General features: G+C 48.5%; 1 protein-coding gene across 1 annotated transcript in view; it reads left to right on the top strand.

The window, feature by feature from the left end:
* The first annotated feature begins 2,759 nt into the window (after nt 1–2,759).
* ZER1 (zyg-11 related cell cycle regulator) overlaps nt 2,760–22,658 on the top strand; it is a 51,519-nt gene continuing 31,620 nt past the window's right edge. The window contains exons 1-3 of the mRNA XM_077305897.1: nt 2,760–3,403; nt 14,632–14,927; nt 20,166–20,316. Coding sequence (XP_077162012.1) covers nt 14,770–14,927; nt 20,166–20,316 — 309 coding nt within the window. The 5' untranslated portion in view covers nt 2,760–3,403; nt 14,632–14,769. The remainder of the gene's footprint in view (nt 3,404–14,631; nt 14,928–20,165; nt 20,317–22,658) is intronic.

The raw sequence follows: 22,658 nt of genomic DNA on the forward strand, positions 1-22,658 counted from the left end.
TAAAGCACAAACACACACACACTACACACACAGTCAAAAGTAGGGAGAGAACATGGGCAATAACTTTCTGGGAACAGATACCCTTGTCAGAAAATATGGTTGTCCTAATATATAAGACAATTGAAATATATAATGCTCATATACGGCTACAGTTATAACTCTACTTTTCAAAGACTGACTATGGGAAGCTTAAACAGTCCAGAAGATAGGGATAGAGTTCAACAAGATCAGAACATGCTGAAAAAAGTGGGCAAATGAGAACTTGTTGGCACGGGTCATTTATTGATGCTATCAGGCGCTTATCTGCAGTTTTTTTGCTCTGGCTTCTATGAGCTCAATCAGGAGCTCTACACCTAAGATGTTACATGATGAAGAAAATTGATTTTCTAAAGCAGATCTCTTCTCAAACAAAGTGAGGGAGGAGAATCCTTCTCTTCCTGATAGATTCAAATGGGTAGCTGTGTTGGTCTGAAGTAGCACAATAGAATCAGAGACCTGGAACAACGCTTCCTGATTGCTCACCCACTCACACCTCTCGTATACCTGCAATTCATTGATGACATTTTTATTGTCTGGACACATGGTAAGGAAGCCCTGGATACTTTCACCAGGCACACAATGACTTTCACGCCACTATCAACCTGACAATGAACCACTCTATGCAAGCAATACATTTTCTGGACACTACGATAAAAATAAACAATGGATGCCTAGAGAACATTTTATACCGAAAGCCTACTGGTCGACAAACAGACGCTATGTTACAACCGCATCTGCTCCAATCCCATGGATAGAGATTCCCACCTAAATGATATACAACAAACCTTTTTGGAACTACAATACCCAGCCAGTGAGGTCAAGGAACAAATTAACAAAGCAAGAACGATACTAAGAGAAAACCTGTTAGAAGACAGACCCAAAAGACAAAACAATAGAACACCACTAGTGGTTACATACAGCTCTCAGCTCAAGACAGTACAACGCATCATCAGTGACCTACAACCTGTACTGGATAATGACAGTTCTCTTTCCCAAGCACTGGGGGGTAAACCGTTTCTTTCGCACAGACAGCCCCCCAGTCTCAAACAACTCCTCACCCACAGCAATGCAGCATTTAATGTGAACATGGACACTGGGACTAGAGCTTGCAAGAAACCCAGATGCCAACTTTGCAGCCATATACACTCCAATGCCACAATTACTGGACCTAACAATGTCAGCTACCATCAAAGGCTTATACAGCTGCTCATCTTCGAACTTAGTATATGCCATCAAGTGCCAATGATGCCCCTCTGTTCTATACATAGGGCAAACAGGTCAAACCCTACGCCAAAGAATTAATGGACACAAGTCTGACATCAAAACCCACAAAATTGAAAAACCTGTAGGGGAGCACTTTAACCTTCCAGAACATTCAATAACGGACCTGAAAGTAGCTGTGGTATTGGAACGGAACAGACATGGTAAACAAGCAGGAAGTCAATGGCCCCTAAACAATTTTGCATATCCATAAACAGACCACATGACCCACTCAATGTGTTCCCACTAGCAACAAGTGTAAACAAACAGTTTAATCCTTTAACTGACAGTCAGTGGCTGATTCTTGCTAAAAGGCAAAGTCTAACAGAACAAGATACAATTCCATAAGGAGTTCTACATTTGGGTCAAACAAAGGAGAAGTATGCATACCAGATGGGAGATACACTTTTTGGTAAAAGTGTATATGGACAAAATCTCGGGGTACTTGTGGATTGCAAGCTAAATATGAGCAGACAGTGTGATGTGGTGGTAAAGAAGGCAAATGCAGTCTTGGGTGTCTCAACAGAGGCATCACATCCAAATCACATTATAGTCCTGCTGTATACCGCATTGGTCAGACTTCACCTCACTTCCAAAACGACATGGACAAAATTGAGAGTGTGGAGAGCAACCAGGATGATCCAGGGCCTGGGGACTAAGCCCTAAGAGGAAAGGCTGAAGGCAAATGCCATTTTGGGCTGTATCAACAGAGGCATCACATCAAAATCACAAGATGTCATAGTCCCATTGTATACGGCACTGGTCAGACCACACCTGGAGTACTGTGTGCAGTTCTGGAGGCCTCACTTCAAGAAGGACATCGATAAAATTGAAAGGGTACAGAGGAGAGCGACGAAGATGATCTGGGGCCAAGGGACCAAGCCCTATGAAGATAGGTTGAGGGACTTGGGAATGTTCAGCCTGGAGAAAAGGAGGTTGAGAGGGGACATGATAGCCCTCTTTAAGTATTTGAAAGGTTGTCACTTGGAGGAGGGCAGGATGCTGTTTCTGCTGGCTGCAGAGGAAAGGACACGCAGTAATGGGTTTAAACTTCAAGTACAACGATATAGGCTAGATATCAGGAAAAAGTTTTTCTCAGTCAGAGTAGTTCAGCAGTGGAATAGGCTGCCTAAGGAGGTGGTGAGCTCCCCCTCACTGGCAGTCTTCAAGCAAAGGTTGGATACACACTTTTCTTGGATGCTTTAGGATGCTTAGGGCTAATCCTGCGTTGAGCAGGGGGTTGGACTAGATGGCCTGTATGGCCCCTTCCAACTCTATGATTCTATGATTCTATGATTCTATGACATGGGAATGGTCAGCCCGGAGAAGGTTGAGAGGGGGCACGATTGCTCTCTTTTAAGTATTTGAAAGGCTGTCACTTGGGAGAGGGCAGGGAGCAGTTCCTATTGGCAGCAGCGGAGAGGACCCACAGTAATGGGTTCAAACTACACGTAGAACGATATTGGCCAGATCTCAGAGGGAAACATTTCAGAGTCGTTCAGCCATGGACTGGGCTGCCCAAGGAGGTGTGGGCTCCCCTCCGCGGCGGTCTTCAGCCAGGGGCTGATCCTGCATGGAGCAGAGGACGGGGTTAGATTCCCTGCACGGACCCTTCCGACTCGGCGACTTCATTATCATCAGGATTCTATAAGGCAGGAAGCGGCATTCCGCGTTCGCTTTTCAAGAGAGCTCCTTCGAACTGCTTTGAGACCGCAGCCGAAAGCATTTTTGCCGGGTTTTGCCAAACAAGCAGTATTTGTGGTACGGAAAACATCTGCGCTGCGCCCCATTTCTTTGCGAGCCCCTTCCGGGCGTGTGTGTGAGGAGGAACTCTCGTGCCGCAGCCCTTGTTCCCGGGAGAGCGGGACCGCTGCGGCGCCGTGGGTCTCGCAGGGAGGCCGGACGCCGGAAGTGACGTCTGAATTGTTGACAGCGGCTGCCGATGCTGGGGCCGCTGATGCCGCTGTGAGAGGGAGCGAGCGAGCGAGCGAGCGAAGGGGGGAGCGGACCCCGGTGGGAACTAGGGACTCCCCCTCTCCTCCCGGAACCGGAACCGAGTCCAACCTGAAGCCTTTCCTTCTCGGCCAGGGAATAGGGCAGCCAGGTGAGTGACTGATGGGGCGGAGGGAGGGAAGCGACACGGTGTCTGCGGCAAGAGATCCTTGCTGCAAGCTGGGATCCAGCAAGATCCACCCTGCTGCGCTCTTCGGGGAGGGGATGGCTGCCCCAGCCCTGGGATCCGCCCCTTGCAAAGGTGCATTGGCCGTCCCCGTTCTCTGCCGCCTTGGAATCTGCTCAGAAATGTGCTCTGGAACCTTAGCACCGGGATTCACCTGTGGAGACAGGAGAGCACTACCCCCTCTCCCCGGCACTCTGGGATCCATTTGTTCCCAAGGATGCTGGGGTTGATCTAAGTAGGTTGAGTGACCTGCTTTATTTTGGGGAGGGGGGGGGCGTGTCTCCTTCCGCATTCTGAAATCTGTCCACTCGTCAGGAGGCGTCCGAGTCTTGGTATTGCTTGCAATAGTGCTGGTAACCTGATCTCTAGGATTCCACCCCGCAAGTGGGATGTGAGATCTACTAGTTGCAGCTGAGCGGGTTGTGATGTAGCTGGCTCAAAAAGCTGTAAATCAGTCTCCCTGCAAAGCCTGCCCTGAGAAACTCCTTTTCCTGGTACCTGTTCCCTTGATTTGTTTAAGGTATTTATATTCCATATTTCCGACTGTAGAGTTGTGGCAAGTTGAACCACTGTTAAACATTCTGCACACTGTTTTCAGAAGTTGTTGGGTGCTTTTAAATAAAAACAAACAAGCATTGTGAAGAGTGTGTGGGAAGACAGGATTTTATACAAAGCTCCTTTTGCAAGTGTGATCCTTAGGCTGGGTCTGAAATGCAAGCTCAACTGCCACCCAGGGGGTGTGGATTGACAGGTAGAATTGGAGCCCAGGATCTGTTGCAAGAAAATGGAGCAAAGCAAAACATTTCCAGTGAGACATTAGCAGAGAGTTTGTGGCCCCCTTTAACAAAAGAAGTTTTAAAAGCTGTTTCAGGATTTGCCATTGTGATAGATTGGGTGAAGGATTGGATCATTTTGCATGTAGTCAATATACATAAATGCACTGTCAGACAAGAACTGGTGAACTCTGTGCTGAAATTTTCATTCTGCTTGCTGTTGCAGTTCTTTGAAAGATTTGCCTTTTTGAGCTAGGATATATGTAGCCCACACGAAGGGATGTGTAGGATTGCAAATGTTAGGATTTGCCTGGAATAATTCCTATTGAGCTCAGAGGTACTTATTTCTGAGAACTTTTGCATAGGACTGTGATGTAGTTCATCATGATTACTGTGGCTGACATTAGGCAGAGGTCCAATGGCACCTTTAAGACCAACAAAGATTTATTCAAGATGTGAGTTTTCATGTGCAGGCACACTTCCTCAGACAAATTAGGCAGTGGTGTTATTCAGCTTTACAACTGGAGATAAATGGAGATATTAGCCTTCCATGGTGCTTCTGGAAACAGGAATGTTAATGGTCCAAGACAAAATCTGCCTCTCAGCAATAGGAATGTGGCTGAAATTAATACATAACCCACAGGGTATATTTTCTTTAACCCTGAATGACAACTTCCAATCATCTTGGAAGTCTGGGCTTCTCCATACACTTATTATCCAATTTAGCTCATGATCAATCTACATCATTAGTTATGCAGCGGATATGAGACAATCGACGTCAACTGGACCTGTGTAAAGCTCCAACTTTTTTGGCCCCAGTTAAAACAAGGTATGTTCTGGCCCCTGCCACTTATCTGTCTTAGCTGGTAATAAGTAAGCAAAGAAGGGCATTTACCCTTGCAAAATGCTCCATCCTGCCTTCAGCTCTTGTAGAGGGTCACTATAAGAACATTCCCCTTACTCTAAGACAATGTTTTTGTGGGAGTGGCGAAACTGATACAAGAGAGTATATATTGTTCTACTGCCCTGCTTATGTAGACATTCGTAGCAACTTGATTGAAGCACTCCTTAAAAAGTTGCCAGAACATCATGATGTAGATCGAGCAAAGAGGCTGCTAAGTGATGAGTCCCCCCAGGTGACAACTCCGCTGGCTAGGTTTCGTGCTGCAGCCCTAAAAATCCGATGCTCTAAAGTAGCATAGTTTTAAGTTCTATTTTATGATCTGTTTTACATTGTATTACATTAAATGACCATATTATTTTGGTCTTTTATGTACTAACTTCATATAACTTGGTCTGAACGACTGTAATAAAGTTTGAATCTGAATCTGAGATATTAGCCATTGAGTCTTGGACTTTCTCAGTGCAAAGAATGTATTTTGTAATTTGCCAGTCAATGACACCTTTACAGTAATTTGATGTATTTACGGTAATGACACCTTACTGGTATGATGATTAGAATTATGAGTCCTAATATCAAATCCCTACTCTTCCTTGATGCTCAATATGTGATCTTGGGTCACTTTCTCTCCACCTAACCCACCACACAAGATTGTCATGAGCATCAAATAGGGTCAATAATCATATGTGCTACATTTAGGTCCTTAGAGAAAAGGTGGAAGAAGATTAAATCAATAGTCGTTGGAACAGTTCTATAAGGTAGATCAGTAATACTACCTCATAGAAGTAGAGGTGTGGCTGAAAGACAACAGATTATTTAAACGCAATGAGTTCATATGAGAGACGAGATTGGAACCAGGAAGGCCTGGGTTCAAATCTCTATTTCTCATGAAATTCAATGGCCCAGAGAGAATGAGCTAGTCATTCTCTCTCAACATCACAAGGTTGAGGTGAAAAGAAGATGAAGAAAAGAGAACAGAATACACTTGAGCTCTCTGGAGAAAGGGCAAGTTATAAACCTACCAATTACAGGATTACACATCATTCACTCATTCTTTACAGCTTTATTTCATCGTTTCTTGAAGGAGCACATGATCGCTTAGAGGAATCCTTGTTTCCCCTCTTATAGCCACCCTTTGAAGTAGGTTAGGCTGAGAGAGGAGGATTGAGCCAAAGGGAACTCAGAGATAGGGCTGCCAGGTACTCAGCACCTCCAGCCTCATGGGAAGAAACTTGGTGGTGTTGCGTTGTGCAGTGTAGCTGAACCAGTGGCCATCTTACATGAATTGTGGCATGTGATATCTGTGAATATGGCATCCCAGTCATATGGATGGCATTGAAGAGATGGACTATCCCCTGCCAAATTATTGCTTCCCATTTCTGATGGATGCCTGCAGTCGGTATATACACAAGTCATGTGAGAATGTGGGGGCAGGTTGGAAGTCCTGATATTTCAACCTGTTGCCCTGAGAATGATCCCCAAAACTTGTGCCTTGGGAACCAAGACTGAGATCTAGCAGTGAGCTTCATGGCCAGAGTGGTGATTTATTTATTTATGTTTCAATTTCTATACTGACATTCCCAAAAACGGCTTATTGCAGTTAACAACCATTCAGTAATAAAAGCCCATAAAACAATCATTAAACCCTCCAATTACAAATCCCCCTTGATGGCAAAAACTCCCTCCTCCCCCTCTGCAGCTCAACAGCCCTTCTGATAACATCCCTCAGAGGGGATCTTCCCAGGGGGGAGCCAGTGAGGGGTCCAGATCTTCCTTGATTGGCCTCAACTGAAGACCTGTCGGAAGAGCTCCCTTTTGCAGGCCCAGTGGAACTGGGAAAGCTCCCGCAGGGCCCGCAGTGCTCCCAGGAGCTCATTCCATCAGGTAGGGGCCAGGACTGAAAAGGCCCTAGCTCTGATTGAGGCCAGGCAAACTTCCCTCAGAGCAAGAGCCCCCCAACAGATTCATGTCTGCAGAGCGCGTGGGGCATAAGGAGATAGGTGGTCCTGTATGGCTTTAAAGGTCAAAACCAAAACCTTGAGCCTGATCCAGACTGCAACTGGCAACCAGTGCAGATCCCTCAGCACAGACTGGATATTCCTGTGAGGACCCTAGCAGGTGCATTTTGCCCCAGCTGGGCAGCTGTGTTGGTCTGAAGCAGCACAACAAAACCAGCGTCCAGTGGCACCTTTAAGACCAACACAGATTTATTCAAGGCGTGAGCTTTCGAGTGTGAGCACTCTTCCCCAGGCTAAGCAAGGAAGAGTGCTTGCACTCGAAAGCTCATGCCTTGAATACATCTTTGTTGGTCTTAAAGGTGCCACTGGACGCTGGTTTTGTTTTGCCCCAGCTGTAATTTCTGGATCAAGGACAAGGGTAGGCCCACATAGAATGAGTAACAGAAGTCTAGTCTGGTGAGCGTCACATGGATGACTAAGGCCATGCAATCCGGAACTGGTGGGGCTCTAGTAGCTTCGCCTGGCATAGATGGGAAAATGCTGTGCAGGCTACTCTGGTGACCTGGACCTCCATAGAAAGGGAGGCATCCAGGACCACTCCCAAATTCCTGGCCAAGGGCGAGATGTTGTTGGACTCCAGCCAATGTGGGAAGGCACACTTCCTGATCTGTCACCTTCTTGCCCAGCCACACGACCTTTGTCTTGGAGAGGTTAAGTTTATTTATTTATTTGTTTGTTTGTTTGTTTATTTATTTATTTCTATACTGCCCTCCCCAGAGGCTCAGGGTGGCTTACATTAAACTTATAAACAATACATGAAACAGTCTTCATTAATAATCATACAATAATAACAGTGGTTGTAACAGTATAACAGTATAGTAAACAGTATAACAATAATATAACAGTATACCAATGCAACCGTGCAATGGCACAACAGGTCCAGAGCACTCTGGTGGAGTTCTGGGAGGAAGGGGGGGAGAGCGGGGGCCCTTCATTCGTTGTTGGTTGTGCCTGGTCTCATCCAAATGCCTGGCGGAAGAGCTCCTTTTTGTAGAACTGTTTAAGCTCCGTCAGAGCCCTGATCTCTTCTGGGAGCTCATTCCACCGGGTGGGGGCCAGGACAGAGAATGCTCTGGCCCTGGTCGGGACCAGGCGGACCTCTTTAGGGCCAGTTTCAAGCAACTCTGCTCTAACCATCCAGCTATGGCTTCCAGACATCTGGCAAACTTTTTTTTGGGGAGGTGGGGAGTCTGGATGGCCGTCCGTTAGGAGATAGAGCTGAGTGTCATCTGCATACTGGTGACAACCCAGCCCATTACTCTGGACCAACTGGACAGGGGGTACATAAAGATGTTGAATAATGTGGGAGAGAGAACTGAGGCACTCCGCAAGGGAGTTGATCGGGATACGACAACTCATCCCCCACTGCCACCCTCTGTGTCCGGTTCCGGAGAAAGGAGCTCAGCCACTGAAGGGCTGTCCCCCAAACGCAGATCTCCTTAATCTAAACTAGGCTTTCTCAACCAGGGTTTTTTGATGTCCCTGGAATGGTTTCCTGAATGGGTGGGAGTTAATTAATTTTTTATATTAAAAAAATTGTTAAACATTTAGCAGGTGATATTACCATATATAGAGCCTCTAGTGGTGCAGGGTGGTAAGGCAGCTGACATGCTGTCTGAAGCTCTGACCATGAGGTCAATCCCAGCAGCCGGCTCAAGGTTGACTCAGCCTTCCATCCTTCCGAGGTTGGTAAAATGCGTACCCAGCTTCCTGGGGGGTAAATGGTAATGACTGGGGAAGGCACTGGCAAACCACCCCGTATTGAGGCTGCCATGAAAATGCTGGAAGGCGTCACCCCAAAGGTCAGACATGACTCGGTGCTTGCACAGGGGATACCTTTACCTTTATTACCATATATAGTCATGTTGACCTGCTGCACCTCCCTCCCAAAAGGGCCAATGATGGGTCTGGAGGGGATGGGAAGGGGAGGGCCCCTGGGTGGGCATGTACACAGCTCTGTTTCCCAACCATATTCTGCATGGTTGCGCTACTCCTGGGGTTTCTCAAAGCCTAAAGAACATTTCAGGAGTTTCGCAGGGTAAAAAAGTTGAGTAAGGCTGATCTAAACTCAGGGGCTTAGCCAATTCTGTGTACTGCCTCCTTCAAGCCTTATGCATGATTTTAAAATTAAAATCACAATGACTCATCTCACATAATTGTTTTTTGAAAAGCATGTTATGTTCTGTATAATGAGTGTATTAATGTATAGGTAAAGGTAAAGGTATCCCCTGTGCAAGCACCGGATCATGTCTGACCTTTGGGGTGACGCCCTCCAGCGTTTTCATGGCAGACTCAATACGGGGTGGTTTGCCAGTGCCTTCCCCAGTCATGACCGTTTACCCCCCAGCAGCAAGCTGGGTACTCATTTTACCTACCTCGGAAGGATGGAAGGCTGAGTCAACCTTGAGCCGGCTGCTGGGATCGAACTCCCAACCTCATGGGCAAAGCTTTCAGGCGGCTGCCTTACCACTCTGCGCCACAAGAGGCTCTTGTATTAATGTATAAGTCAATGCAAAAGAATATCTGGCATTGGCATAGAAGGGGCGATCGACTAAGGCCCTGTTCCTGCAAATATTGACTGTCTGCCAACTCTTGATTTCTGCAATCTCTTATTCGCTGGTCAGTGATTCACAGCTGGATGGTCAACAACCTGTTCTGAAACAATAACTTGAAAGCTGAGTCAGCTGAGCTTAATGGGGTCAGCTCAGTCACACCTGCCAGTCTTCTTGGGATTTTGGGGTTGCCAGCTTTTCAACCAGCCCCTGTAGCTGTGCTTCTGCCAGAGATTTGGCCTGCAGATGGAGATGAATCATTTCATTTCATGGAGGCATTTGTTATGTCACCTCCTGATCGCCCTAATGAAGCTGCTGTTATAAAGGCATAGTTGCAGAGGCTTGTTGTGAAGTTGGCATTTCCATGTGAGTTTGCAGTCAGTCACCCCATGTAGGAACCTGTTGTTTTGTGGCAACAGCTTAGTGGTGGATTCTCCTGGCTTAACTGTAAAATACAAAAGAAACTAGCTGTCAAGGGAGGCAAAAGCACCAAGAAAAAAGTGCTTATGGACACACAGATCCATATGGAGCCAGCACACTCCAGAGTATTGTATAAGAACATAAAAAGAGCCCTATGGGATCAGAACAACGGTGCATCTAGTCCAGCATCCCATCTCGCACAGTGGCCAACCAGTTCCTCTGGGCAGCCAACATCAGGGCATAGAGGCCAAGGCCTTCATAAGAATGTAAGAAGAGCCCTGCTGGATCAGACCAGTGAGGATCCATCTAGTCCAGCATTCTGTCCCACCCAGTGGCCAGCCAGTTCCTCTGGGCAGCCAACATCAGGGCATAGAGGCTGAGGCCTTCCCTGATGTTGCCTCTTGGCTCTGAAATTCAGAGGTTCAGTGCCTCTGAATGTGTAGGATAAGAACATCATTTGAGCCCTGCTAGCTTAGGCCATGGTCCATCCAGTTCAGCCTCCTGTCTCATATAGTGGCCAACCAATTCCTCTGTAGGGCCGACAGCAGAATACAGAGGCTGAGGCCTTCCCCTGTTGTTGCCTTCTGGCTCTGGGATTTAGAGGCTTAGTGCCCCTGAATGGGGAGGTTTCCCTCAGCCACAGTGGCTGTTAGACATTGATAGATTTATACTCCATGAATCTATATCTAATCTCCCTTTAAAGCTGTTTATTCTTGTGGCCATCACAGTATCCTCTGACAATCATTTCCACATTTTAATCATACTCATTATAAAAAATTATTCTCTTTTATCCATCTTCAATCTATTGCCCATCAGCTTCATTGGATGCCCTTCAGTTCCAGTCTTTTGGGAGAGGAAAAAACATATAGAAAAGTCCCAGATTCTTCAGCCTGTGCTCCTTGAGAAAATATCCCTGTCCCCTCTTCATCTTCGTTGTCCCCCTCTGCACTCTTCCTGGCTCTGCAGGGGACTGTAGCAAAACTGGCTGAAATGGAAGGCAGAGTGCCTCCTTTGAGCCAAAGCTCCTAAGAGACAGCTACTGAAAGTGCCTCATGGTGTGACTGAGATAGGTTCCTAGAGCTGGAAGGGACCTTGCAGGCCATCTAGTCCAACCCCCTGCTCAATACAGGATCAGTTAAGAAGGCCTGCGAGCAGAGAACCAAATGAATCCTGAATTTGGGGTTTAACTCTCGGTGTAGACAAGATTTCCCCCTCAAATAGCTCAATTGTTGATTTGGAGGTCACAAGCACAAATTTCAGTTGCTTCTACATAATCGCATGAAGGCTTATGGCTTAAAATAGCTGGGCGGCCTCTCCTGTGAAAGGAAGGCGCATTGGTCTGTTGCCAGCTGGTTGTTTGAAAGGTCCACCTTTGTGGCAGTCTGTGGAGGCGCAAGCCGGAATGACAAAGCACTCTCTCTTCAGAGCTGAGGCTGTAATTTGGAGCCGTTGTTCAGCCTTCCTTCTCCGGCTGTTGGGTTTGCATTATCTCGCCTGCCCGCCCCCCCCCCCCAAAACACATAGGCTCTCTGCTTCTCTCCATCTGTTTGAAGGCCATTCTGTAGCTGTGCCTTTGGAGGAGGCTGCGCAGCTTGGTATTGGGCTTGCAGTGAATCTATCCCAGCCTTGTGCACCAGGCCGGCAAGAAGGTACAAAAGGGATTGGTCAGCTGTGCCAGGCCTCTGGGCAGAAAGAGAAAGTGAAAGAGGCTCAGCCTGACCAAACGGCTGGTCTGCTCACGGTGGCCTGACAGGTAGGGTGGCCAGCTCCGGGTCTGGGAATTCCCAGAGGTTTGAGGGTGGAGGCTGGAGGGACTTTAGTGGGGGATAATGCCATGGAAGCCACTCTCCAAAGCAGCCATTCTGCCCCCCATCCCCCGGGGAACTGATCTCTGGGGTCAGGAGACCAGATGTAATTCCAGGACTCCAGGCCCCCTGGGCTGGCAAGGCTTCTCCAGATCTCTGTTTTTTATCATTCTATGGAACTCAGGGAACTCGGGCATCTTGACTCTTCCCCCGTTACGCTCACAATAGCACCGTAAGTAGGCTAGGCTGAAAGAAGTAGATGAGTTGGTTTTTATACCCCACTTTTCACTGTCTAACGGAGTATCAAAGCGGCCTTCCCTTCCTCTCCCCACAACAGAAAGGTAGGTGGGGCTGAGAGAGCTTTGATAGAATTGCTCTGTGAGAACAGCTCTAACAGGCCTGTGACTAGGCCAAGGACACCCAGCTGGCTGCATGTGGAGGAAGAGTGGGAAATGAAACCCAGCTCTCCAGATGAGAGGTTCTTGACTTGAGGTCACCGTAGAATAAAATCTGAGTCCCTTGGAACGTTTAAGACCAACAAAGTTTAATTCTGGGTGTAAGTTTTCATGTGTGCACACACTTCACCAGATATGTTGAATCAGATGGGAGAACTGTTTGTTAACTCTTCTCATTTGCCGCCATTGACAGGGATTAACAATGGCTTTAATCCAATCTCAGTTTTACTTATTGCCCAGCCTGGAACTAACCTCCCCACCCTCTCTCTCCCTGGATGGAAGGCTTTCTGTGTAGCTAATGAAATGGGCTTGTGCTTGGAAGCTTATACGTGGAATGAAACTTTGTTGGACCCCAAGGTGCCGCTGGACTCCAACTTTATTATTATTGCTTCAGACCAACTTGGCCACCCTCCTGAATTTAAAGTCATCCCGTGAGCTTCCTGACTGACTGGAGAGGAGATTTGGGTTCAGAGGTCTGGGACTTGGGCCCCAGGCAGAAGGGATGTAGAGCCCAGCATCTGCACTCTTTGTTTTTTGTGGGGATTTTGGTGGCGTTTTGTGGTTTTTTGGGAGTTGCCGGGAATGAAACCAGAAATTTTTCTTGTACAAAGCTTGGGATGTCCTCTGAACTATCACGTCATACTTTGGCTGCAAAAAAGATTAGGACCAAATCATTTGAGAACAAACAAGATACTAATTGATTTCAGGCTATAAAGGTGTTTTGTAACTCTTCTCCCTTTAGTCTTTTTAACAGTATTTTATTTGTATGGGGTAATTTTATTTCTAACTGGGGGTTAAGCCCGCTGCATTCAGGAAAATGGGTGCTAGATTAGGGGGTGGAAGAACTCTGTGGACGGCCTCCCCCTTCCCCCAGGACCTGGAAAGGCTGCAGGCAGCTGTTATGAAACTCACTGGCAGGGGCAGCTCTCACCCAGCAGGGATCTGCAGCCTCCAAACCTCGGAGGGAAGTGGAAGGAGGAGGGGGTGGTCAGGGGTGGGGGAACAGAAGGTGATCGGCTGGCTGTTGGACAGATAGGCAAGCCGGTTGGAGGAGGAGGCACTCAGGGGTGGGACAGCTGCCCTGATTGGATGTTAAGCACTGAGTGGCACTTAAGCCATGAGAGATGCTCCTCCTCCAAGCCCTTACCAGAAATATATTATGTGGAACAGATTGTTTGGAATGGAAAATTGTAATGGCCTATGGCCACATGGAATAAACTGTGACTGACACTGAATTATGACTAGATTGATCCTTGAATTTCGAAAGGAATTTGGTCAGGGGAGACCCATCTCTAGCCAAAAATAAATATAGGATTTTAAATCCAATTCCAGCATATTCTTAAGAAGCTCTGCACATGGCTACAGCATATCCAAAGGTGGTGACTGGTAATGATTTATTCTCTCCTGCTTGTCACCAAAGAACTGCACACAAGAGTTCAACGTACTCACAATAGGGTTTGGAGCTCTAGTTTCTCAAATTTTAGTCTGACCTCTTCCTACACAGAAGCCTTTTCAAAAAGGAACTTGCCAAAGCAGCAGTAGAAAAGGGCAAGAATCCAGCAGCACCTTAAAGACTAGCAACATTTGTGCTGGGAGGAGCTTTCGTGAGTCGCTGCTCTCTTCTGGTACAGCTAGAATGGACAGATGGACCATGATTTGGGGATGGCCCCTGGGGAGGGTTTGGGGAAGACAGAGACATCAGTGGGTTAGAATGCCCTCAAGACCGCACTCCACAGCAGGTATCTTCCCCAAGGGAACTGATCTCTGTTGTCTAGAGATGTGGCGCAAAACTTTTAACCACTCTAGAGAGAGAATTGTTCAGCTTGGAGGAAGGACAAAATGTAAACTCATAAATCTTCATCACACTCACAGGGATGAAGTTGACTTCCTACTTGATTCCTTTATCTCTCTCTCACACATTCCAATGCACCCTAGTCCAAGTTTTGGCATTGGTCGATGGAGCCAGAAGCCAATGAGATGCTGCTGCTTCCCTGTCTTTCTTAACCTAAGCATTTTCAAACATTTCACCAAAAAACCCTTTTCTCCCCCTCAGACCTTGGGTAGGTATGGGATTTTGCCTACCCAGGACCACAGAAGACCTTCCTTCTGTTCCTTGTGGGGCATCTGAAGTGGCTGCGGCCTTAGTTGCCAGTGGACCAGTGTATGTGTGTGTGTGTGGGGGGGGATCCTTTCCTAATTGCTGACTGTACCTCTTGCATCCTCCTGCAGCTCTCCTGCTACTGCTGTCAATCCCGTCAGGAATCGCCGTAGAGCAAGGAGAGGGAATTCGGGAAGAAAGAAGCATTCCTCGCCCTACGTTCCCCTCCCTCCCTTCTCCCCTTCTCCCCTTCTGTCTGCTGCCACAAGATGGCTTCCGACAGCCCCGAGTCACTCATGACGCTGTGTGCGGATTATTGTCTGCACAACTTGGAAGGGACACTTTGCTATCTGCTGGACAATGAGACCCTCCGGCTCCATCCGGACATTTTCCTGCCAAGTGAAATCTGCGACAGACTCGTCAATGAGTAAGTTGGCAACCTGGGCATTCCCTCCTGCTAGATTTTGTTTAGAACTTGTGTGTTTGGCCTGAATTGTCATGTTAGAACAAGCTGATCAGTCCAAAGCAGGCGCGTACCTGGCTGTTTTCGCACCTGAGGCCTGGGGTGGGACTTGGTGACACAAGGGGCAAGGGGACCAAACCCCATAGCTGCCCCAGAGAGTCTACCTATGGCTTGGTGCACCCTGTCACCCAGTGTCCCCCTCCCTTCCCCATGGGTAGAGAGGGAGGGAGTCAGCTGCCTTGGATTGTGAGTCTTTTGCCCCTGTCTCGGGGCCACAGCATCTGGAGGGGTGCCGTGTGTTGCCATCTTCTGCCCGCAGGGTCAGGCATCAGTGGTGCGGGCAGAGGGCACCCAGGGTGGTTGGCCTCTCTGTCAGCGCACCGTTGCAGCACATTGTCACACCCTGCCTCTGGACTGGCTGCAATGTCTGGATGGGTGCTGCATGCTGCCGACCTCCACCCACAGGGGCGGGCGCTGCCATCCTCAACTGGCAGGGGTGCCTGGGATCATTGGCAGGCCTCCTGCACGTGGCAGGCCCGCTCTGGTGGCGGACAGGGCACAGGTGGCTCCTTCCCGCATTCTGCACATGGCACCTAGGGCATGTGCTGCGGCCGTCACCCCCTAGACAAATCTCTGGTCCAAAGCACTAATGTTTGCCTTGGTATTCTGGCACAGGGCAGGGGGCACAGCGGCCAAACGCCTGCCGCAGGAGGTGAGGCCAGTCACAAAATGACTGCTGCAGGAGGCAGAGCCAACCACAAAATAGTCAACGTTTGTGGCAGAAGTTCTGTTTTGCCCTGCTGGACAAAAGCCCTGCCTAGCCACACCCACTTTCCAAAAGCAGGAAGTGGTCACCCTGGTGCCCTTGGGCATTACCTGTTTCAGGATTTTGTTTCCAGCAAAAGCTAGCCTGCCTCTTCAGAGTATTCAAAGGCAACAACTCTCCCTTACTGTTTGTCCCTAGTATCTTGGAATTGGAGGTATACTGCCTCTGAACGTGGAGGTTCCACAGTTATTAATATCCTTATGAGTTTGTCTAATCCAGTGGTTCTCAACTTGGGGGTCGGGACCCCTTTGGGTTGGGGGCGGTGCCACTATTGCCACTCCCCCTGCAGGCACCCGTGCTTGCCCACCGGCTGCTCCAGCAGCACATCCAGCGCGGTGCAATCTCCTACCAGGTGCTCCAGATTTTCATTAATCAGTTCGTACCCCACCCTTCTCTTCAAGGGGGTCCCACAGTGGCTGACATCACTCCTCTTCCATTTCATCCACACAACAGCCTTGTGGGGTAGATCGAGAGAGTGTTCGTCTGTCTGGAGCAGTGGAAAAGAGCAAGATCGTCATGGTGGGACAAGAGGCAGAACAGAACTGAGAAATCCTGGGGGGAAAAACAATTTATATACAATCATGAACCATGGATCTTCATGCCATTGGTCAGTCTCGGTTTAATTTCTGTGAAAGAACCCTTGCATAATTTTATGGTTGGGGGTCCCCACAACATGAGGAACTGTGTTAAAGGGCCACGGCATCAGGAAGGTTGAGAACCGCTGGTCTAATCCCTTTGGGAAGCCATCTAGGCTACTGGTCAGCATCACATTTCATGGTGATCAATTAGGATCAGGAGTCCCTCTAAGCCAGGGGTAGTCAAACTGTGGCCCTCCAGATGTTCATGGACTACAATTCCTATGAGCCCCTGCCAGTGTTTTCTGGCAGTGGGTCATGGGAATTGTAGTCCATGGACATCTGGAGGGCCACAGTTTGACTACCCCTGCTCTAAGCGGCCACGCAATAACACAGGGGGTCCGGCTCAGCAGCCCCGTGGAGCCACGCAGGGTCTTGCCGCCTGTTGCTCTTTTTAAGATCCCCACAGTCCTATTCTGCTCAGGATGTGAACTGCTCCGGTCAGTGGTGGGGAGGGAATGAGAGGGAACATTGATTGGGATCCGTTTATTGTTATTGATCTTAGTGGAAGGAAGAAGAGTGAATAAATATGTGTCCTTGTTGTGTCCTTTCAACAATCCTGTGAGGTTGAGAGTGGCTGGCTCAACAAACGGTTCAGGTGGGCAGCCGTGTTGGTCGGAAGCAGCAGAACAGTCTGAGCCCAGGGGCAGCATTAAGACCAGCAAAGTTTTATTCTGAGGATAAGCTTTCATGTGCGAGCACACATCAAACTCTGTTCGCTCATCGGTTTGTTAATTCACGTATTTGCATGCTAGTCTATTGCCATTCACAGATCTTATCAACTGCCTGAATCCAATCTCAGTTATAATCACCCATTTACTTATGCATCTTGACTTTATCTAGCCCATGCTGGCAACTAACATGCTCCCTTCCTATGCTCCCTTGAGGAAATTCTTTTTTCACTGTATATTACCATCAGTAAACCTTAAAAAATCCAAACTGACTGCTCACCCATTACCTAATTGGCCCTCTCTGGGACTGTGCCACCAATAGAGACAGAGCATTCTGCCAGTGAGGGCCAGTCAGTTCAGATCCTTTCAAGATGGCGACTAGGACGGATGCTGAGCGTTTTGGATTTTTTAGAGGATTTTAGGCATTAGGTTTGTTCAGCCACCCCAAATTCCAGCTGGGGGAGTGCACAGACCACCCCAAGTGACTGTTTGAACAAGGGGTTAAAGAGGCTGGATTGGAAGATAGAGGCAGGAAGGACTGCCTGTGAGTGAGAGGCGAGGCAGAGTGGCGAAACAAATGGAGGCGGAGAGGGAGAGTTGGAAGGACGTGGAGACGAAGTACAGGCCTGGGTATCTGCTGAGAATTGGTTTTCCCATGAGCAGAGGGCAGAATGGAGATGTGCCATGGACCAGCAGGGAGCCCGGTGAGTTGTGACTGGCAGGCAGCCCGGAGAACTGGGTTTGCTGTGCCTGCTCTGGGTGCTGGAAAAATGCTCCACGGTCGAATTAACGCCTCGTGGCTTGCTCCCCATTCCCTCCTTCTCGCCCCACTTGCCCTCGCACGGGTGTGTGGGTGTGCAGCGGAGTGCTTAACTCCAGTGAACAATTCTCCCCCGGTCAGTTCCACCTCTTGGGAGGTGCTATTTCTTCTGAGCCGTAGGCTTGACAAGTCCATTGTGGGATGGGACCATCTCAGAACCCCAATTGACTGGCTCAGCTGTGGCAGGGCTGGAGAGAATTGCAGGGGGCTTGTTTAAGCTACAATTTAGAGAGAACCAACAGTGTGAGGGGAAGCCTTGGATGCCTCCCACCTTTTTTGGTTTTAGATCTCCTGCTTCCACGAAGATCTGGCCAGTGTGTTTGCAGCCGATGGAGTGAGAGACATTCTGAAGGATGCACTTCAGCCTGGATTCATGAGCAGCCGAGGAGGATGAACAGGAGGTCGGATGGCGCCACCTTCTGTCGGACAAGCAAACTTCTTTTGGCCAAGTGCATTTTTAGTTCTGGAGAGGGGGGATTTTTTAACTATTAAAAACAAAATCAGAGTCCAGTGGCACCTTTAAGACCAACAAAGATTTATTCAAGGTGCAAGCTTTTAAGTGCAAACACTCTTCCTCAGACTATGAACTGACCATCATGACAGTGGGAATATATAAGCAAATTTAATCCTGTTCCAGTCTTAACCTACTGCATAAAAACTGTCAGAGGAGTTAGTTAGTTAGGCAGGGGACTGGAGAGCTGGAGGAGAGCTGCTGGTTACCCAGTGGGATCCCCGGCCCAATGCTCCCTGAATTGGTTTTTTCCTTAGCTGTAGTTCGGTATTGGGGTGGGGTGGGGGAGGGTTTTTTGGAGTTGCGTGGGATGTGGGTGGGTGGTTAGTTTAGACAGCTATAGATCTAGTTTAGATAGGTAAGGTCTGTGCTCAGGGAACAACAGCGGAGTCAGATGCATGGGAGCGGGGATAATCGGAAGGGCATCCTGCCTGGGATGCAGATCTCAGTACTTCTGGGCCAAGGCAACTATAGTGGTGGGAGGAGACTCAATAATAGGGGAGCAGCAAAGGATATAGGTTCAAGGGGGCCCAGGCACTACCCTTCAGATCTCCGTCCCATCCCCAGATTTGTGGGACAGAGGGCTAGGGCAGAACCAGAGTTGATGCTTTGCGACACCAGGTCAATCAACAGCAAGACCTCTACCTTGCAGGATTATTTCACAAGGCATGACTGAAGGTGAGACAGCTGCTTTGAAAGATCTGGCACCACCTGGGTTTTCGGTCCTGCACCAGCCTCGGCTCCAAGGTCGGGGAGGGCGGGTGGCAATCCTGGACAGAGGGACTTTTCCCTTCAGGGCTCTCTCTGTGCCATCGGTTCTGGGGATAGACTGTGTCGGCCTAGGATGGGAGTTGGTTGAGAACGATAAGGGAATTGAGCTGTGTGGCTTTATTGAGCTAATCTGCAGACAAAGTTCTGTCACTCCACTATGCCATGATTGATGCAGTTTGCGACACCAGGTCAATCAACAGCAAGACCTCTACATTGCAGGATTATTTCGCCGTCATGTGGGTTAATGTTTGATGGCTTCAGTCAGCTCTCATTAACCAAAGTGGGCAAGTTGCTGGGGTCAGTGAGGGCGACCGCGTGCCCCCTGGAGCCCTGTCCGTCTTTGTTGCTCAAGTTGGGCAATCAGCGGGTATGTGGCCCTCTGAGGGACATTGTCTTCTAAAAAGAAGGGTTCTAAAGAGCATTTCTTCCTAAATAAGATATGTTGAGATGTTGCCTACAAAGGAGAAATGCTTTTTTGCTTCAAATGCCTAATGAACGAACCAATTCATACTAGGCAGCACAGTTTAGTGGTTAGAGTGCTGGACTGGAATCAGTGAGATCCAGGTTTCATTCCACCATATAATCTTGCTCTGTGACCATGGGCCAGTTACATGCTTTCAACCTTGTCTACCTCACAGGGTTGTTGTGAGGATGAAATGGAAAATGGGGAGAATGATGTTACAAGCCACTTTGGGTCTCTGCTGGCGTGACAAGCAGGGTGTAACTATCTAAAACAGTACTCTGCTAAGTTTCCTTTCGTTGGCTGACTACATTACTATGTTACAGTAAACCCATGAAACTGCCTTATATTGAACCAAACCATCAAAGCTTGTATTGTTCATTCAGATTGGCAATGGCAATTCAGGATCACGAGTAAAGGAAAGTCTTTCACATCTTCTCCTGCCAGATTTTGATGCCCTGCCGCTGAGCCCCACCCCCTAGTGCCTTGATTTCTGTTTCTTGCACAGGTACGTGGAGCTGGTGAATTCCGACAGCATCTTTGAACACAATGAGAGCTTCTTTACACTGTTTTCTGATCCACGGAGCACCAGACTGGCTCGAATCCATTTGCGGGAGGACATTGTACAGGATCAGGATCTGGAAGCCATTAGAAAGCAGGTACCGCTTGTCCTGATCCCTCTGGAGCAGCAGCATCCACTCAGCACCAATCCCATGTGAACTAGTGCTGAGGAGAGCCAGGGACCTGTGTGAGAAGTGGTTAGAAATTAGGACCCACTCAGCTGAAATCCGCATCTCTCCTCCAAGCATTTCCTTTTCCATTCATGACAACAAGGATACCTCAGGCTGATTCTGTGAAGGTTTGAGGGGGTGGCGGGTTACAGTGGATGAGCGATAAGGTTGTGAGTGTCTTGCGTAGTGCAGGGGGTTGGACTAGATGGCCCAGGATGTCCCTTCCAACTCTACTATTCAAGGATTCTTCTAACACCATCTTAGAAGAGGAGGTCCTCTTTTCCATGGTTGAGGGAATGATAATGCCCTTTAAGAAGAACTATTTCCACTTCCTTTCACAGCAGAGGGAATCGGTCAGAAAAGACATTTTCACTTCTTTTCTTACACCCCATGGAGCTCCTCTTACATGCTAAAGGTATTCCTCATTTGCCTTGGCCTTGATAGCCCAGGCTGGCTGGCTCTCTGGGAATCTATGCAGGGTCAGCCTTGGATGGGAGACCCCGGCCTTGACAAGCCCTTTCTGAACATTTCTCACATAGTCACTGTTGTTGTCGTCGATGTATTTATTACCTGCCATTTCTCTTTGAACTCAGGATGGGCTACATCATAATACAAACAATGCAAGATAATAAAATATATAAGTGCGTTCAATAAAGAATTAAAAGTCTAAAGCATCTAAAAACCAGTTCCATCCATAACTGCCTGTTATTTACTTGCGGAAAAGCTCCTGGTATCCCTGAGTACAGTGGGCGCTAGGCCACACACCCCCCTGCCTGGGCAGGCCAGCTAAGGCCTGGAGGGGCCTCGGCAGGCCTTCGTGGGGCAGGGAGGGAAGGTGCTGGCTGGCAGCCCATCCTCCCCCCTGCCACCGCCAAAAAGTGTCTGCCAAGGTCTGCCAGTGGGCCTTCTTCACACGTCGGGGGGGGGGGGAGTGCTGGCGGGTAGTCTGTTAAGCGGTGAGTCCCAGCTCCTCCCAGCACCCTCTTAGCATTTTATTTAGAGAATACTGTTACAGATTTACTTACTTTGTATACTGCCCCCCCGTGGCCCCTTCCTGCCTAGCCATAGGACCTCTGTGTTTGAAGGATTGAACTTCAGAAACTCTGAGCTGTTTCCATGCAGCTGGCTACTGCTTCTGGGGGCAAGGAAGCAGAGAGGGTGCAGAAGAGTCTTATCGGTTCCAAATGATGGGGTTTTGGTAGGGAGGCCAGCTCAGCGATATTCATAGGCCTGGTGGAACAGCTGTTTTACAAGCCTTGCAAAAACGTTCAGTGTCCCACAGAGCTCCAATCTCGTTTGGCAGAGTGTTCTACCAGGCCAGGGACAGGATCAAAGCCAGGGCCAAGAAAGCCCTGGTTCTGCTTGATGCCAGTCTCATCTCCGTGGGGCCGGGAACCCTAAGCAAATTTTGCTGGCTTGAGCTTAATGCCCTTGGGGGAGGGGTGTATGTGTGTGCAGAAAGAGGCGTGTGATGGTCCCACTCACGTGATGGTCCCAGACCATCTAGGGCTTTAAATTCTAATGCATTTGCTCAATTAATTGACTAAAATGTGCATAATTAATTTTTAAAAACAGTTAATGTCAAATACCTCCAACTTGATCCGGAATGCAATTGGGAGCCAATGCAGCTGCCTCAGCACCAGCTTTATATGGGCCCTCCAAGAGGCCCTAGAGAGGATCCTAGCAGCCAGCTTTTGACCAATTGTAATTTCTGGGTTAAGGACAAGGGAAGACCCACGTAGAGCTAGTTACTGAAGTCTAGTCTGGAAGTGGCCCTTGCTTGGACCACTGTGGCCAGGTCTTCTGGAAACAGGTCGAACACTATTAGCCTGGCTTGGCATAGATGGAAAAATGCCCCTGGAGCCACTCTAGTGATCTGTGCCTCCATTGATCAGGAGGTGTCGAAGATCACCCCCAAATTCCTCAAGGTGTACCCCATCCAGGGAGGGGAGGCTTACTTCCTGGTCCTGCCCCCCTTCTGCCCAGCCACAGGACCTCCATCTTGGAGGGGCTGAGTTTCAGGTGGCTCCAATTGAGCCACCCAGACACTTCTCCCAAACATCTGGCATTCGAGTCCAGGAGCACCTCCATGAACAACGAAGTTCAATTCCACGGATAAGCAAGAACTGAGAGACTTAGCATGTCTTTTTTTTAAAGTAAATATGGTTCTTCTGTAATTGGGGCCATCCCCTTGGTATTTCATAATAAATGGTGGCTTGCTAGGCAGCCAGGTGTTTCAGAGGGCGCCAGCCGTCTCTAATTCCTTGCTT

The sequence above is a fragment of the Paroedura picta genome, chromosome 12 (assembly GCF_049243985.1).
Source record: "Paroedura picta isolate Pp20150507F chromosome 12, Ppicta_v3.0, whole genome shotgun sequence".
Taxonomy (NCBI): Eukaryota; Metazoa; Chordata; class Lepidosauria; order Squamata; family Gekkonidae; genus Paroedura; species Paroedura picta.